The sequence below is a fragment of the Sciurus carolinensis genome, chromosome 5 (genome assembly GCF_902686445.1).
Source record: "Sciurus carolinensis chromosome 5, mSciCar1.2, whole genome shotgun sequence".
Taxonomy (NCBI): Eukaryota; Metazoa; Chordata; class Mammalia; order Rodentia; family Sciuridae; genus Sciurus; species Sciurus carolinensis.
In genome coordinates, this window is record NC_062217.1 from 713794 (window position 1) to 732087 (window position 18294).

The 18294-nt window shown below is 58.4% G+C and overlaps 1 protein-coding gene across 1 annotated transcript in view; it reads left to right on the forward strand.

Moving 5' to 3' along the window:
* Positions 1-701: 701 nt before the first annotated feature.
* Adprhl1 (ADP-ribosylhydrolase like 1) overlaps positions 702-18294 on the forward strand; it is a 28619-nt gene continuing 11026 nt past the window's right edge. Inside the window, 10 exon segments of the mRNA XM_047552740.1 lie at positions 702-966; positions 4983-5147; positions 8708-8755; positions 8758-8832; positions 9777-9918; positions 12099-12118; positions 12121-12224; positions 12327-12375; positions 12378-12458; positions 13310-14762. Coding sequence (XP_047408696.1) covers positions 756-966; positions 4983-5147; positions 8708-8755; positions 8758-8832; positions 9777-9918; positions 12099-12118; positions 12121-12224; positions 12327-12375; positions 12378-12458; positions 13310-13467 — 1053 coding nt within the window. The 5' untranslated portion in view covers positions 702-755 and the 3' untranslated portion in view covers positions 13468-14762.

Below are 18294 nucleotides of genomic sequence, written 5' to 3' on the forward strand. Positions count from 1 at the left end.
TGAGGCCCTCTCTCAGCAGGCAGGCAAGGCCCACGCAGGTCCGGTGTCGTGACCAGACGCCTGTTCACCTCGAGGCCCGTGGACCTGTTGCAGGGGTTGTCAAGATGATGCCTGCCTGCCACAAGGGGCCAGGGCACTTTGGGGCCTTATGCTGTGTTTTGTTGTTGTTGTTGTTTGTTTGTTTTTGTCTTTTGGTTTTTTTTTTAGTTTTCTATCAACATTTTATAGTCCGAAAACATTCTCCAAAGGATGAAACTAGTGAGTGACATTCAGAGGACACAGAAGGCCACAAATTTCTAGAAAACTTTACTTAGTATATAGCAAGATAGATACGTTTGTTTGAAATTTCTAGAAAAGGCAGTTACAGAAACAGCAGAGGGGTGTTTGCCAGGGGCCGAAGGGGAAGAGCAGAAGGTGGCTCAGGAGTGTGGGGCGGCGTGCTGGGGCAGGCCAGCGGGTCCCCAGGCACCCACCCCGCTCTGCTGGTGTCACAGCCTTCCAGGAGGGCCTGTGTGGCTCCCGATGCCTGCAGCCACCCGCGGCCGCGAGCCAGAGCCTGCAGAGGCCGACTCCTCCCACGTGGCGGGGTCAGAGCGTTCTCCATTGGTGCCACCCGCAGAGACAGGAAAGGAGTGTCTGGCCACTTAGAGGGCGCTGGACGGCGATACGATGACCAGTATAAATGTCAGCGAGCGGGCTGAGGGCGGCCAGGGAAGGACAAGAGCAGCTGCAGGGTGTGTGGAGCCGCCTCCGAGATGGAGAAGTTCACAGCCGCGATGCTGCTGGGGAGTGTGGGTGACGTCTTGGGCTACGCCAACGTCTGCAGGGAGAACAGTGCTCTGGGCTCCGTCCAGGAGGAGCTGCAGAAAATTGGGGGGCTGGACCACCTGGTGCTCTCTCCTGGAAAGTGGCCAGTGAGTGACAACACCATCATGCACTTGGCCACCGCCGAGGCGCTCACCACAGGTAGGGAGGCCTGTGCACTGTGCACTGTGGCACTGCTCGGACTGGGGTGGGGTGCAGGGGCACCTCTGAGCGGGGGCCTGGGAGGTGGAGTCACCAGCGTCCCTCGGGAATCGGGCACAGGTCATGTTTCTGCTGTGGTGTCTCTGTGGGTGACAGGATCGCTTTGCAGATGACAAGGTGCAGCTTTGAGCAGCTCTTCTGGTGGAGCATCAGCTAAGCCCGGCAGCCCATCTCCACCTGGCAGCCCCTCCCTTCAGAGCCGCTGGGGGAGCAGGCTGAGGGCTGCTGCTGCACTAGAGAGTGCGCCTTCTTGTTCCCAGAGTGCAGCCAGCTTGAAACATGGAGCCTTGATACTCGACCATTCGGGGATCTCAGCTCAGACCCAATGAACTAATGTTGAAGGGTCTGCCCGAATGTTCATCTTGAACATTGCTTCTGTACATGTGTTCTGGAGGACACTGCAGAACTGATTGGATCTGGGGGGACAGTCTCTTAAACTGTTCTGTAAGGAGCAGGTTGATCTCAGGATCAACCAGATGTCATGAGTTTCGGAGAAACAGCAGGTGCACAGAAAGGCAGCTCTCCCACGGCCTTTGACTTAAGATCCTGTGGGTATCGTTAGTCTGTCGTTGCAGAAAGAGATGTGAGGGCAGCACCTAAGGCGACGGGTTTCATCTGTGCCTTCTCGTCGCCATTCCACTCGTCTGCCGTGAGCAGGCTCACTTTAGCTCTGTGGTCACCGGGTAGGAATGCCATCACTCTCCCTAAATAGCCGATGAGAGGGCTGAAGCCTGTCAGTAAGATCAGAAGCCACCGCCTGCTGAGAGTGGCATCTCCACAACTCTGGAGCCCTTTCCTGCCTTTGGTCCTGTAGCAGATGTGTGTGCCTTTCTGCCCTCATCAGCACCAGCACGGTGCCCTGGGCCCAGAGCCGTGGCCACCTGCAGACCTGCCAGAGAGCACAGCCCTGTCCTGCCGCGCACAGCCAGCACGGGCTCTTCTCTTGCTGACCGGCTCCACGTGTTCACAAAGGCACATCCGCACAGAGCCCCCACGTGTGCTTGCCTCCAGCACATCAGAAGGCGCGGAAGCCCTGGGCACCTGTGTAGCTTTGTGGTTACTATGGACACAGTCCACCCTAAGGTGAAGCAGGGTTAGGAAACTGCGATGTTCCCAAGTGGGAGGTCAGTTCCCCATGAGGTGGCAGTTGTGCACGTCATGTCCAGTCGTGGCCTCACAAAGATTCCCCTTTATCACTTGCTCCTCTAGAAACTAGAGCAAGCATATTTCTTTCAACTCACTAACACTCAAAGTTGAAATTTCATTTAAGTTCAGTTTTCAAAGAGCCCATTTTGTTCTCTAAGTAACAGACGGTGGCCCGCTGTAGGGTTTCCGAGCCACGCTGATACAGCGGGCTGTTTCTGGCATGTGAGTGTACAGCCGGCCTCATGCCTGGTCCCAGGGTGAGTGTCCTCATATCCCACAGGTGGCTTCAGTGCTGCTGTGCTACAGGTGAGAGGCTGGCACGCAGAAAGGCTCCATGCCCAGCGCCACGCAGCCACACAGTGACAGTGCCACCAGGAGCCCCGTCTGGCCCTGGCCTTGTTTTCACATGCTCTCCCAACTCTGCAAGGTCACTGTGGCCATGCAGGTATTTTCCTGACCCCAGTGAGCAGTGGCTCTTCAACATGTCCCCACGTCAGGCAGAGTTCTGCAAATGGACCCACTCTTGCACATTTGGCCTGTGAGCCTGTGGCCGGGTGGCCTGGGCACTGCCCAGTCAGGTGCATCCCACGGCATAGAGCAGAAGCTGACCAGACGTGGCCCAGTGTGGTGGGGCACCATGTCACTCAGTGAGCATCCCGCAAAGGCAAGCTCAGGTGCCAGGCTGCAGGGGCTGCTCGTCCTCAGAGAGCTCGCTCTGGAGCCCAGCTTCTCAGGCCCATGTTTCTGCTCGCCTCTTCCAAGCTGGGGAAATTGATGCATTCACCTCCCTGAGACTTTGGTCCCCCTAGGGCAGAGTGGGGTCCACAGAACCCCAAGGGAAGTGGGGTGAGCACTTGGGAGGCTTGGTCAAACGAGCTGGACCTTGTGGTTCTAAGAGTCAGCAGAACGGTGGGTGGAGGGCTGCCAGGAGGTGCCCACGTGCCCCCACCAACTGCAGCCCCTTCCTCAGCAGCGCCCTCGAGGACACTGGTGCTGTTTGCCTCTTGTCATGACAGGCAGTCTCCCCAGCTGGCCTGTCCTTCAGGAGGCAAGGTGGGACAGCAGCAAGACTAGTGGGCCACCACAGCACCAGTCTGCAGCCCAGGGAACCTGCTTCCAGTCTGGACTCAGCCGAAAAGGCTCTGTGCTGCCACTGGCCCCTGGGCCAGGGCCAGACCCAGGCTGCTCGCACCAGGCACGTGATCAGCACCAGGCTGAGCCCCAACCTGCCTCTGCACTGTTTTTGTCCTGGGATTGAACCCACGTGCTCTACCACTGAGCCACATCCCCGCCTTTCTGTCCTTTATTTTGAGACAGGGTCTTGCTGAGTTGCCCAGGCTGGCCTCAAACTGCAGTCTTCATCCTCAGCCTCCTGAGTTGCTGGAATTCCAGGTGTGTGACACCACACCCAGACTGCCATTTTGTTTTTGTGGACTTTATTTTGCTTTACAGAAAGCAATTAATGTTAAATTCATCAATTCTGTGGTATCTGATTCTGCAATGAAAGTAACTACTTAGAGAGCTCAGGAAGGTCAGGCTGGTTGGCTGGCCAGGGTAGAGGGAAAGCAGGCCGTGTTTGAAGGGACAGCACTGTGGATTGAGCCAGAACCCTGTCAGCTTACAGAGAGCTGGACGACCATGGCCCACTGCCCCAGGGCCCCTGTGCAGACCAAGGCTGCTTCTTCCTTTCTTCCTGCAAATTGCCATGTGGGCCCTCCCTGGATGTGTGATACTCATTCCTCCCAAATGGGCCTCAGAGCTGGGCGCCCTGCTGCTTGCCCAGGGAAGGGCCTTGGAAATCGCATCCCGGACTCCCCACTGTCCAGGGAGCCTGGGGCTGGGCTGGGAGTGCTCCTTCCCCAGGGCTTACAGCTGCGAGCTGCCAGAGACCCTCCCCACCTTTCATGCCGTGGCTCCGCAGCACTGGCTCTGGTCCAGCCATGAGGAGGCCTCTGGGTTTTCTGGCCCTGCCCTTCCAGGGGCAGGTGTACACTTGCCCCCACCAGCCTCTTCCCTCCTCCACGTTCCTACCCCCTGACCCCGGAAGGTAGGCCCTCATCACCAAGAGAGGGGGCAGTGACGCCTCTCACAGGCACCAAGGCAGCCCAGACACCCTGGGCGCAGCTCAGGTGCAGAGCCAAGCGCAGTGCTGGTGCAGAAGGAGAGGCTGGGAGGCACCCCACACAGCCTCACCTGACACTGCCCACTCTTGGTGTGGCCAGCACCTTGGACTCCAGCATCAGGGTGTGACCTCTGTCCACCACACATGGATCAGCCTAGTGACCAAAACACAGCTTCACAACCAAAACCCACTGAACCCCTGCAGACATGGACAAGATTCACCTCCCTGACATGATGATGTGTGGGTCTGTCTGCTGTCAGATGCAGATGTCCAGCTGCAGTGAGCGCTGAGGGCGGGCTCTCTGTGGACTGGCTCTTTTGCCCTCAGTGTCCATGATCTTTGACTCGATACTTGTCCCCAGAATATACTTTTTGGGGACAGGGACACAGTGTGGCGCTGCACAGTGTTCCTGCGAGCTGAGACAGCTGCGTCGTGCCCAGGAGCAGGGATTTTGCTATTTTGCTCTCATGCACACAGAGCAGTTAGCAGAGAATGGGGGTTTGGAGGTCTCCCAGGCTCTCATGTGTGACCGGGACAGGCATGGCAGCCACAGGACATCTGGGTCACAGTGAGGTCCAGGACTCTGTGTGTCGGCCACCTCCATCACAGGACTGGCTCGGAGGTCCAGTCTCTGCCTCCCCTGTGCAGGCCCTGACCCCAGGTGACCTGTCTTCCTTCTTTCTCCCAGACTACTGGTGCCTGGACGACCTGTACCGTGAGATGGTGAGATGCTACGTGGAGGCCATCGAGAAGCTTCCCGAACGTCGGCCAGACCCAGCTACCGTTGAGGGCTGCTCACTGCTGAAGCCGGATAACTACCTCCTGGCCTGGCACACGCCCTTCAGTGAAAAGGGTCAGGAAGCCTGGCCCGCCCCCAGAGCTGCTGCCAGTCCCACAGACACGGGTCCTGCCCGACCACCGGCTCTTGGGTTGCCCCTTGTCGTCTGCTGGACCACATGGGGCTCCCGGGGATTCGTCCCCAGTTCAGGGTTACTTAAGGGTACTTCTGGGGTGCCTTAAGGCTCCGGGAGTGTGCGTGTGGGCAGCCCAGCCTCTGCAGAGCCTCTGCTCCTCCCCTCTCGGGATCCATCGTGGTGTTGGGAGTGCTGCGGTCCTGGACTGGGTCTTCAGGGGCTTTCCCTGACATAAAGAAGGCAGCAGAAACACTGGGGGGACAGGCAGCCCCAGATGGGCCGAAGGAAAAGACCTGGAGCTCTCGAAGGGGCAGGTTGAAGCCGGTGCCTACTGGCTACAACCAGAAAAGCCTTGGGCACCTTTGTAGTGTGAGACAGCACTCAGGGCTTCTTGCGGGATGGGTAAAGGTGGCCTCCTGACAGGAAATCTGGCATCATCCATCAGAATTGCTTAACGAACACTCCCTTTAATTTGGTAAACCTACTTCCAAAAGTTTAAAAGCCCCATAACGACAGTCCATGAGTGCAGGTGTGCGGGAAAGGTAGCGGGGAGCGGCTGTGGCACATGCTCAGAGCAGCGCTGCTGGGAGGGTGGGCGGAGCTTCCAGGGCAGGTGCGCGGAGGAGCGGGGTGGGCGGAGCTGCCCCGGTAGGTGTGCGGAGGAGCGCTGCTGGGGGTAGGCGGAGCTGCCCCGGTAGGTGTGCGGAGGAGCGCTGCTGGGGGTGGGCGGAGCTGCCGGGGCAGGTGCGCGGAGCAGCGCTGCTGGGGGGGGGGGCGGAGCTGCCCCGGTAGGTGTGCGGAGGAGCGCTGCTGGGGGTGCGCGGAGCTGCCCGGGCAGGTGCGCGGAGGAGCGCTGCTGGGGGTGGGCGGAGCTGCCGGGGCAGGTGCGGGAAGGAGCTCTGCTGGGGGTGGGCGGAGCTGCCCCGGTATGTGTGCGGAGGAGCGCTGCTGGGGGTGGGCGGAGCTGCCCCCGGCAGGTGCGCGGAGAAGGGCTGCGGGGAGGAGACAGGCAGCAGGTCAAGTCAGGGCTCCTGCCTCCCTCGGGCTGTGTTACTGGAAGGTGGCGCGTGGATAGAGGTCACAGGCGGATGTGCTCGGGTGACTTCTCTAAGGGAAAAGAAACGCCTTTGCTATGGAGACAGCAGGCTGCAGGGAAGTTCCCGGGCTTTTAAAATTAGTTTTCGTTTTGCTTTCATCCTTATTCTTTACCTTGCAAATGTGTAACTCTTATGATTAAAAACTGATTTAAATATTTTTCTTTTAAGAACACAGAATCTGCTGACTTGGCATCTAGTCTTGAGTTCTGATACCACCTTGTGACAGTGAACAGGTCTCTGACCGCTTATAGCTACATTTCTCTTTAGACTTTTTTTTTCTTTTAAGTTGCAGATGGACACAGTACCTTTATTTTTTACTTACATGCGGTGCTCAGGATGCAACCCAGGGCCTCACATCTGCTAGGCAAGCGCGCTGCCACTGAGCCACAACCCCAGTCCTCTCTTTAGACTCTTAATGCCGCCTCTGCCACACTGAGGGGAAGGGCCAACAGAAGTCGCGCTGTGACTTGGCTGTTGGCGGCCCTCCCTTTATGTATTCTGTCTTGGGCTAGGATCCCTTGGGTTGGAGGCTGGCGGGCATCTTCGCAGCACGAGTATCATAAACATTCATTAAGCCTGCGCTCATGGAGTGCGACTCCAGTCTCAGCCTCAGGAGCTGTCCACCTGCTGGGGCAGGCGGCTTCCGACCCAGAGCCCCTCTGCCTGCTCCAGTTTCCTGCTGCAGTGAGATCTCAACTTTTCATCTGCACGTTTATCACGTAATTTAAAACTTTTGGATGTGGAGACATGTTTAAATGCTCTAGGATGGCGGCTGGCCTTGGGCCAAGAGGTGGCGCATAATTAGTGTTAACATGACGTGATCTCTCATGACCTTTTGCCTGATTGGTTGGTGTCTCTCAGTGCTCATGGTCAACATGTGTTCCTCATTCTTTCTTGATTGGTTCCGTGGCGTGTGCTCTAATCGTGCTACTAATCCTAAGCTGATTGGCTGCCTTAGTGTGTATGAGACATTCTCTTCACCTGGGAGGGGGACTAAGAACACACCTATAGGAAGCACCTCTGATAACAACACCTCTGATAGGACGTAGGACGCACCTCTAAGATGCACCTCTAAGAAGAAGCAGCAGACCTCTAAGAAGTAGCCTCTCTGAAAGTGTAGGACCTCCAAAAGCAAGCAAGCCTCTCTTCTTCTATAAACTAGCAACAAGCAAACAAGCAGCCCAGAATAGAAGTAGTTCATTCCCAGTCCGCCTCCGATAAATTCCCGCGGGATTGTTGCTGCAGACAGCGACAGACCAGGAGCATGGAGGCACCCTGTAAAGACAGCAAGCAGCCCAACACAAAAGGCAAAAGGTTCAGCACCTCGCCACGGAAGTGTCGAGCCCAAGGTCACCAAGCAGGCACAGAAGTGGTTGGACGTCGTTGCTCATTGGAAATGTGAATGCAAAGCACACGAAGGCACCAGTGCATGCCTGGTATCAGGGCTGAAGTCACAGGCTGCCGGGGCGTGGAGCAGCCCCTGGGTGTCAGAGGCACAGCCACTTTGGAAGCCCGGTGTGGTTTCCTCAGAGTTACCTATTGTCACATGCAGACTCCTCAGGAGGCCAAGTGTCCTGCAGGGACTCCCAGGGTGCAGGTGCCTCACGGGCACAAAGCCTGTGCCACTTGCTGCCTTCACACAGAAAGGCAGATGGGGGTCGAGAGCGCACGGTGGATGCGGTCTGTCCTCCACAGCTTCCCCAGCAGGGCCACGTCCTCGGTGTGTCCCTGTGCCACTGTGTCTGCTTTGAGTGACTAAGCTTTGTCTCCTCCATCTCTTTTCTTCTTTTCTGTTGTCAGGCTTGGGTGGCTTGCCAGTGTTCACTCACCCAAATGACAACCCCACACAGGAACTGTTTTTTTAATTGCTCACAGACGTTTCCTCCATAATCCAACAAACAACAGAGAAATGGTACGCCTTTCTTTCAATTTGCATACAATGGAAGAACATGTGTGTGTGTGTACTTATTTATAAATATATACATACATATATATATATATACACACACACACACACACACACACACACACACACATATATATATATATATTTTTTTTTTTTACAAAGTTTAAATAATGGACACTAGCCCGTTGACAATTTGTAGTTGAGGAGCTGGGCTGTGGCTCAGTGCTAGAGCACTTGCCTGGCATGTGTGAGGCACTGGGTTTAATTCTCAGCACCACATATAAATAAATGAATAAAATAAGGTCTATCAACATCTAAAAAAAATTTAAAAATCAATCTATAGCTGAGAAATGATCTAATAAAAGTAATCCCGAATGACGTTCTGGTGAATGTGCTATGACATGAGGTCTTGTACTTCAGACATCATTGTGCTGCAGATGGCCAGAGCTGGGCCTGTCGGAGCAGAAGTCTGACTCTGGGTACTCTCTGCACGTAGGTTCAGGATTTGGAGCTGCCACAAAAGCCATGTGCATCGGCATGCGGTACTGAAGCCGGAGCGGCTGGGGACCCTGATTGAAGTCAGCATCGAGTGCGGCAGAATGACCCACAACCATCCCACAGGTAGTGCTGGCGCCAGCAGAGGCAGGCCCTGCCAGCTGAGAGAGCCGGGTCCTTGTAGCCACAGCACCGCTGGCCTCAGCTGGCTGGCACTCCCATGATCTCTTTGCTCCCTGTACTGGAAATCTCGACCTTTCCGTTGGTTACTTGTCTGGGGAATTGGGCCATTTCTTAATGGTCGACTTTGCCTGAGGTCTCTTTCCACCTGAATAGTACCAGGTGTGGTGACACGGGGAGACGCTGCAGGGGAAAATGCCCGGCCCTGAATCTGTTCATGTTGGACCAAAGAGAAGAAAGGGGAGGGCCATGGTGGTGCAGACTCAGCACAGAGGCAGCGCTGGGAGGATGGCGTGGTTGGGGGAGCTGGGCACTGCCCCAGGGTGAGTGGCCAGCACACCCTGCCTCACCTGTCACAGGATGAGGGTGGCAGTGGCATTGTGAACTGACTCCAGAGAGAACATTTGCAGTTGGGACAGCTTTCCCTTCCAAATCTGTCGTTTGGGTGGATCCAGACAGACCTGGCTCTGTAGCCTTGTGACCCGGAACAAGGGGCTGCACCCCCGAGCGTCACCTCCTCACCTCACAGCTGGCTCTCTGGCAGTGGCTGGAGCAGCACCCACGGGCCTGTCAGAGGCTCTGGGGTGCAAGGATGAACTCGGTCAGGCGACATTGCCTGAACACAGGGCCCCACGAATGGCACAGGGGTTCAGCACTGTCTAGGATCTGGACCACACAGACGGTCCAGGACCCCAAGTCCCCCAGGCCTAGGAGGCGGGGACGTGATCAGCTCATTCCGCTCACAGCTTGCATGGCTGCGAGCATTACCTGGAAAGGCAGGCAGCACAGCCCTGGTCAGAATTGCAAAGCAGTCACCCAGGCTGCCCTGGCCAGGCCTGCTCAGGACCCAGGAGCCAGCAACAGAGTGGGCTTTCTCTTCCCATCCCCAGGCTTCCTCGGCTCCCTGTGCACGGCCCTGTTTGCCTCTTACGCAGTACAAGGAAGGCCGCTGGTGCAGTGGGGGAGAGACATGCTGAAGGTGGTCCCGCTGGCTGAAGAGTACTGCAGGAAGACCATCCGGCACATGGGCAGGTGAGCACGCTGGCTTTCCCCGGGCAGGGCCTCCACGCTCCCACAGCGTGAGGCGCATCCTGTGAGGCAATGGCCAGCCAGAGAATCCCTCCGGTCAGTGCACGCACCGCTGACCTCACAGAGGAGTGAAGTTAGCTCTGCCCAGCCAGAGGAAACCTGGCCAGAGCAAACACCTGCTGAGTGGAGTAGCGTGCACCTGCAGAGCCAGGCCCAGCCAGCAGCTTCGTCCCAGCACGAGTCCTGCAGACGCCACTTCACCCTCTGCCTCTCGTTGCAGTGGCAAAGAGGAGCTGGGCTTGTGCTGCAATGTCCAAGCTAACACAGTTCAAGTCCATTGTGCTACCAGTGTCCAAGCTGAGGAGCCACGGAGCCGGGCCAGCACCCCAGCCTGACCGGGGACCCAGTTTCCACCTCGCTGGGGAGGCGTGCACCCCTTGCCACCAGGTCACAGTGATCTGTGCCCACTGAGGACATTGGTTCCCAGAGTTCCCAATTGTGCCTGCTCACCATTTTAGGACACAGGTGCCATATTAATGACCACGTCCATCATAGGTCACCGGGAGGTCCGGGCTTCCAGTGACTTGGGTGGATGGCATCAAAGCATGTTCTGAAATGCAGGCCAGAGCTGCATGCAGAACCTGGAAGACCACAGGTCTCCCAGCTGGCTGACCAGTGAGCCGAGGGCCAGGGGAGAGGGCCTTTGGGCCCTGAGAGGGACAGGTGCCAGGTGAAGCAGCCCAGGGCACTCCTACATGTTGAGACTTCTGAGATAGGGTATCTGATTTGTCCTGAAAGAGGGGAGAGTGGGGAGGAGAGCATGGGCCAGGAAGAAAAGAGAGGAGAGGAGAGGAGAAAAGGGGAGGGGAGAGGGGAGCATGGCCAGGGGTTCTGGGGAAGGGGAGATGGGAAGAGAGGAGAGGAGAGGAGAGCTGAGTGTGGGGCCAGGGTCCTGAGGGACCCTCCACCTCCAGGATGGCATGGCTCTGTGCCCACCTCCCTGAATTTGGGGCACCCTCCATGTGACTTGGCTCCACGGAACCTGACGGTGGGGGCTGTGTGGTGCAGTGAGCAGTGCCACAACTGGTTATTCTTCTGTGACCTGGGCCACGGTTCTCGGTTCCTCCGTCTCCAACAGCCCTGCCACCCTAGTGCAGGGCGGCACAGACAGGCCTTGCCAGCTGGGGGCTCCCTTCTGCCGTGGGCGCGCACTGACCGGGAAGGAGGCGGTGGTCCCTCGGAGTGTGCAGCCCTGCAGCACCGCCTCACCCTCCCCAGGACAACCGCCAGCACTCTGCTGCCCAGAGTGGCTGCTGCGTGTCCTGGACAGCGGTCCACCCACACCCTGAGCTCCAGGGTCAGCCAGCTGGTTTGGAGACCTCTTCCTCGTGGGTACTGAGAAGCCCACGAACAGATGGAAGCCAGAAACAGGCCTGAGTCTGACTGTAACTGTGCCAACCTGGCATTTGCAGGAACCCAGTAGGTCCTAAGGTCACGCATGGAGAACTCAGTTCTGTGACTCTCAGGGAGACGTCCCCAGGCTTCTAGCTAGGGGCCGAGTGGCTCTGCCAGCCCGTCCATGTGTCTGCAGTTACGTCCCAAGTGCTGACCATGGACCTGACCTGTGCCAGGAGGGGGCTCCTCCCTCTCTGCTCTTGCTCCCCAGCCCTGACAGGCAGAAGGACCTGTGTCCACCTTCAGTGCTATCCATGGGGCCTTGGCAGCACTAAGGGTCAGCACAGCTGGTGTCCTTGGTGGCCTCTAGCCATGAGGAGGAGAGTGAGGTGGCCAGACAGGTTCTGGTCTCACGCACAGTGGTCAGGGGGCACTCAGGGTCTTCCGCCTGCTGCTCCTCTGAGCTCTGGCAGTGGCCCTGTGTGGTCTCTGAGGTATGCAGCTGGGGCTCCTGGCCAGGTCAGTGTCTCCTCCCCAAAGTGACCAGAAGCGCTCCCATGCACCTGGGGCTGGGTTCCATGGAGCTCTGCTGTGCAGCACTGGTTATATCAGTGAGGATGCAGACTCAGAACCCGGAGTGAGCAGAGCTTCAGTGTCTGTCCGGGAGTCTGCTGCCCGCCCCAGCCCGCGTCGTGTGCCACAGCTGCAGGGTACACTCTCTGCTCCTGGAGGGCACACCACCCCCTCCCTGCAATGGCCAGTGGCCGCTCACCTCTGCGTGTGTCCAGAGTACCAGGAGCATGGTTCTACTTGAAGCCAAGTGGCAGTTTTACTTGGAGGAAAGGAAGATCAGCGAGGACTCAGGAAATGAAGCCACCTTTCCTGACAGCTACGATGCAGAGGAGAGAGAGAAGGTGAGCCTGCCCACAGCTGTGAGCTGTGCCCGCACGCGCCAGCCTGCAGCCCGGCTCTCGGGCAGGGACGCGCACTGCCCGGTTCCACTTGGCTCTCTTCAGACCTACAGGAAGTGGAGCTCAGAAGGCCGAGGGGGCCGGAGAGGCCACGACGCCCCATGATAGCCTATGACGCCCTCCTGGCGGCAGGCAGCAGCTGGACGGAACTGTGCCAGCGGGCCATGCTCCACGGAGGTGAGCACCGGGCAGCAGATCCTCTGCCACTGTGGGACCCTTGGGAGGCCTCTGCCGCCTGCACACTGCAGGACAGAGGCCACAGCTGCTGCCCAGGGGCGGCCGCTGTCAGGAGGGCTGTGCAGCGTGTGGTGGCCAGTATGGGGCTTGTCTTGCTGGTTCAAGAGCCACAGGCTGCGCTGGGCCCACCTTGAGGCTCTGCCACCCTGCGCCTCTGTGGTCTGTGCAGCCCTGACCTGTGCTGGGCAGCCAGGCCCCGGCCAGCTGAGCTTGCTCTGCTTCCTGCTCCATCTCTCCAGGCAGCACCCACCCTTGGGACTGCAGTGTGACCCAAGGAGAAAGGTGGTGCCCTCCAGGCCTGGAGGGCACCTCTGCTCTCACTGGGGTGGTGTCCTCCCACTGGAGGCGCTGGCTGCTGCGGCTCTGGAAAAGCCGGGACCCAGCTTGGGGGCCCCGCCACGGAGAGGCGGAGGGGCTGAGGGACCGGGCAGGAGTCGTCTGCAGAGCCCGCTCGGTGCAGACGGGAGGAGAACCGCTGCTGCCGGGCCTGCAGTGAAGGCAGAGCAGGAGAAGCAGGGTGGACAGCTGGGCGCTGGGATGGCCGAGGGGGCCACCCGGGCACCGGCACCTGCAGAGTCGGGGGGGTGCCACAGGGGGCCCACCTTGACAGGCCACCGCCCTGCGGTCCCCCCAGCCCAGCCATGGCCAACGCACCGCTGTGTGATGGGGTGGCCAGAGCAGAAAGTTCTCTGTGGGACCAGAACCTGTCCCACGGGTGAAGGTGGGACTCACCTGGGAAGGGGGCCCGGGAGGGTGGGCCGGGCGGTGACGCTCCGTGTCCGCCCCTCCAGGTGAGAGCGGGGCCACCGGAGCCATCGCCGGCTGCCTGTTCGGGCTGCTGCACGGGCTGGACCCGGTGCCCAGGGGCCTGTACCAGGAGCTGGAGCACAAGAACCGCCTGCAGGGCGTGGGCGCTGCCCTGCACCGCCTGTCCACAGAGGAGAAGTAAAGCTGCTGCCGCGCCGCCCAGGCCCGGGGCGCGGCCGGGGGGCTCTGCCTGCTTTCCCTCCGCTGCAGTGCCCCGCTTGCCACCCAGACCGTGGCCTGCCCTGGAGGTGGTGCTCCCTCCCCGCCCGCACTGCTGACCGCCTCTGCCGGCTGTGCTCACGCCTCCAATACAGTCACGGTCTCCACCTGAGCAGCGGTGCTGTGTTCTGCCGCACAACCAGCGTTTGCTCCCTCACCCCACTCCTGTCCGCAGTGGTGCCCGTTAGAGAGCAGTCTCCCCCTTTCTGCTCCTGAACACATGTTGATGGAGGCACACCTGCCGCCACCTCAGGCTCCTGGAGAGTCCCCTCCTCCAGCAGTCAAAGGCTCCGTGTCCTCACAGGAGGCACCAGTGCTGGAGCCTCCTGGGCCTCCCCAGCCAGGTGCTTGCCACACTGGACCTCTGAGATCAGTGCCTCTGGGAAAAAGCGGCTGAGAGGGCCAGGGCGCAGCAGCCTCCCTGTCCCTGTGTCCTCCCACAGGAGGTCCGAGCCCTGCAGCCCTGCGCCCTGCGCCCTGAGCATCCCGGGGCACTGTGGTGCCTGAGGGGGCACTTGCTCCTGTGGCAGAGATGACCTGGGTGTGATTCTCTCCAAGCAGCTCAGGTGTGAGTAGAGCAGCCGGGGGGTGGGCTGGGCTCCGCGCCCCGCGGGGGCCTGTCTTGTTGGCTGTGGTGCTCCTTGCATTGCTGTGCTCCTCTCTGAGGAGAGCCGCGCCTCTTCAGGTGAGCGCAGGCCAGGGTCCCTGCCGCTCTGCAGAGCAGCCAGGGCGGGAAGTGTCCTGGCACCAGACGCTGGCCAAGCCCAGAGGGCAGCCTGGCTCTGCGGGTGCTGTCTCCTGTGGGTAGTTTGGACGGGATGTGGTGTCTCTGGGTCTGTCCATCAGACAGCTGGACAAGTGGCCACTGGTGAGGGCCCCGCCTCCAGGCTTAGGGGCATGCTGGGCTTCCTGGAGTTGCTGTATGGCTCCCAGGTGCCTGGGCCTCCCTGTGCCCTGGTGGAGGGCCCTGCGGTGTGTGCTGGGGGTAGAGCGGCTTTTCAGCATCGCCTGGCTCCCACATCCAGAGGAGCGTGGGCGTGGTGAGGGACCGCGGTGACCACACTGGACAGCAGCACTGTCTGCACAGGTTGGACTTCTGAAGGGTGCTGGGACTGGCGTGCTTTCAGTCAGAATCAGAAAGGCAGGTTTCGCCTCAGAGTGGCCTCCCTTCCCACGTCCAGCAGAGGACAGCTGTCAGGACCAGGGTGCACAAGGGTGGTGAGTCGAAAAGCAGTCACTTAAAAACTGCTCACACGTTGGAATGTTAGGCCCACGTAAGATCCTTAGACACCAAAGCACGTTTCCCAGTTAGTCTCCTCGTATGGAGAAATGCACACAGACTGAAAACCAGCGGGAGCGAGGAGGTGCGTCCCGCGTCTTCTTGACTTTTAGACACTGAGCGCTTGCCGGCTTCGTTTTATCATAAAAGTAGAGAGTGACGGCTGCAGGCTGTACCACTGCTGCCAGGGTGAGTGGCCAGCGGCCCTGCAGCTTGCCCAGGCTCTCAGGCCCACTTCTCCTGCCGCCTCAGAAAGGAGGAGAGAACGGCTGCCCTGTTTCGCACTCACGTGGCTTCTCCCCGCGACAGGGTTTGCACTAGGCACATGGTGTGCTTTGCTTTTCCACTAACCTGGTATCTTTTTAGATGGACACAACACCTTTATTTTCATTTATTTATCTTTTATGTGGTGCTGGGGATTGAACCCAGTGCCTCACATGTGCTAGGTAAGTGCTCCACCACTGAGCCACAGTCCAGCCTGAACCTGGTTTAATTTGAGGGGTACTGGGGATTGAACCCAGGGTGCTCCACCACTGAGCCACAGTCCAGCCTGAACCTGGTTTAATTTTGAGGGGTACTGGGGATTGAACCCAGGGTGCTCCACCACTGAGCCACAGTCCAGCCTGAACCTGGTTTAATTTTGAGGGGTACTGAGGATTGAACCAGGGTGCTCCACCGCTGAGCCACAGCTTCAGGCATTTTTATTTTTAACTTTGAGACAGGGCCTTACTAAGTTGCCCAGGCTGGCCTTGAACTTGCATCCTCTTGCCTTAGTCTCCCCAGTATCTGGATTACAGGCAGGCAGGCAGCAGTGATCCTGGGCTAACCTGAGGTTTTGGGGGTTTTTTCGGCACTGGGGATGGAACCCAGGGCAATTAACCACTGAGACACATCCCCTGCTGGGCTTCTTTGCGTTTTATTTATTTATTTATTTTTCCAGTGCTGGGGATTGAACCCAGGGCCTTGTGCTTGCAAGGCAAGCACTCTACCAACTGAGCTATCCTCCCCAGCCCTGTATTTTATTTTGAGACAGGTTCTTGCTGAGTTGCTGAGAACCTCACTAAGTCACTGAGACTAGCTTTGAACTCATGATGCTCCTTCCTCAGCCTCCCGAGCCTCTGGGATATCGGTGTACAGCACTGCCCAGCTTGAGATTTTTAAAAAAATATTTTCTATATCTCTCTGTCATCTATATCTATCATCTATCAGTAATCTATCTACCTACCTATCATCTATTATCTATCAATCACCTACCTATAATCTATCCATAGGTTTACCTGTACCTATCATCTATCAATCTCAACTACCTACAGCCTCTCATCCCTCTACCTCTGTCTGTGCCTGTACCTACCTGTCACCTGTCCATCATCTCTCCACTCCCTGCCTCTCCCTGCTGTCCTCTGTCTGTGCCTGCATCTCCCCAGTTGCCTCAAGTCTCCATGGTGCAATGTCCACCTTTACATGTTCAGACCCCTTGATGGAGCGGTGAAGTTGTTTCCACTTCCTGAACTGCGCTTTTCCTATCTGTCCTTTGTGGCTTTATCATGTTGCTTACCTTTTCCTAGGAAAGCAGGGGCTCTGCCCACAGCACAGCCAGGCCCCGCCTCATTCTGGAGCAGGGCTCTGTAGTGTTTCTGACCTTGCGATGCGTTCTGTATTTCATATCTCGAAGGTCAGCTGGTGAAGGCTGCTCTCACTCTCTCCGCGTCACATGAATATAGTGCATGCTGTGCTAGTCGCTGCTTAGCCCGGGTCCCCACGGGGTCCCCCCCATGCATCGTGTGCCTGGGGGTCAGCGCCTCTTTCTCCCAGTGACAGTCCAGGGTGACTCTCCGGCAGGCGTGGGTCATGGATGTGATCCACTTGAATCTGGGGTCTGGGGACATGGGGTGAGCAGTTGAAGCCAAAGTGGGAACAGAGAGGGCTGAGGTTCTGGAAGGTGTCGCTCAGGAGAGATCTGGACTCTGGCAGCCATCTCTGTCCTCAGGCTACACACAGCCAGGCCCCTGAATTCCTGGCAGAGGCCCAGGCTGACAACATTTAGCCTGCGCAGAGGGCTGGTCAGGGAGATAGGAGTAGGGCTGGACTCATCATTGACCCAAACTCTTTGGTTAAGCCATTTTTCGTTTGTATTTAAAATGATTTTTCCAAGGGTTTCGTATCTGAAAGCCAGATCAGAGGTCAGTGTGGCAGAGGACTCTCAGCCCTCTGACAGGCAGAGAGAGCCGGTCTGGAGCAGATGGGCCTCTCAGAGGAGAGCCCAAGGAGACTCGAGTCTTAAAAGGACACTGCGGAGCTGGTGAGGTGGCCACACCTGTGATCCCAGACACCAGGGAGGCCAAGGCGGGAGGATGGCAAGTTCAAGGCCAGCCTGGGCAACTTAGTGAGAACTCATCTCAAAGCGAAATAAAAAGGGCTGGGGTGCAACTCGGTGGTGGAGCACCCCAGGTTCCGTCCACCGTACAAAAACCTAAACACAAACAAACAGAAAGCTACTGAAGCACCAGTGGGTCCCAGAGCAGTGGGCAGCTGTACACCAGGCTCGGTGCTCAGGCCTACGCTGCAGCCCAGTCCCGGAGCAGCTGGGCACAGGCATGCTGGCTGCTGAGCGCCACTATGGCCACGAGCACCGCTGCTCACCTGGGCTTCGTCCCCAGAACCCCTGTGCAGCAGGGACCAGGACTCGGGCTTCCAGCTCTTAGAGAGCTGAGAGCCAAGCAGCCAGGGAGAGGAGCTCAGCTGCCTTCCCCTGCCCAGGGCCCCCTCAAGGTCGTGCCCTCCCGGCTGGGCGTGGCAGCCCCCGGTCGCTGAAGCCAGGCATGCAGACTTGCTGGGGGTCAGGCCGCACTGAGGCTCCGGCTGTCACTCTCACTCTCGGCCCCGCTGGGAGCCGCCCCTCCGGCTCAGAGCCCCCGCCCACGGACCGGTTCCTGTTCATACAAGTTGCCGGCCGGCTGGGGCCTGAGAGCGGCAGCCGCCGGCTTCAGTGTGCTGGCACCTGAGAGCACCCTGGGCGCCGTGCACCGCTGAGCACGGCACAGACAGGTGACGGGGCCACAGCCCCACTGCGTGCCCAGGCCACCCTGCCCACCCTGCTCTGCGCCAGGAGGAGGGTGTCCAGGCCACAGATCACCCAGCCCGGGACGGCACCTGCCGGTGGCAGTCACACTGTGGCTTGGCTCTCCTCCTTTCCCATCCTGATGAAGCACTTTAACAGTCAGAAGAGTCAGCGGACCCCAGGTTCCCCATCCTGCTCCACAGCTGCCCACCAGGGCCACACTCGCCATGCACTTCTCTCTCTGTACACCCATGTGCACACGCACAGACATGCAGACGCAGGCAGACACACACATTCAGTCACAGACGCAGACACACATTCAGACAGTCACAGACACGCAGGACACACATTCAGACACAGACACGCAGACACACATTCAGAAGGTCACAGACACACAGACACAAAAACAGTCA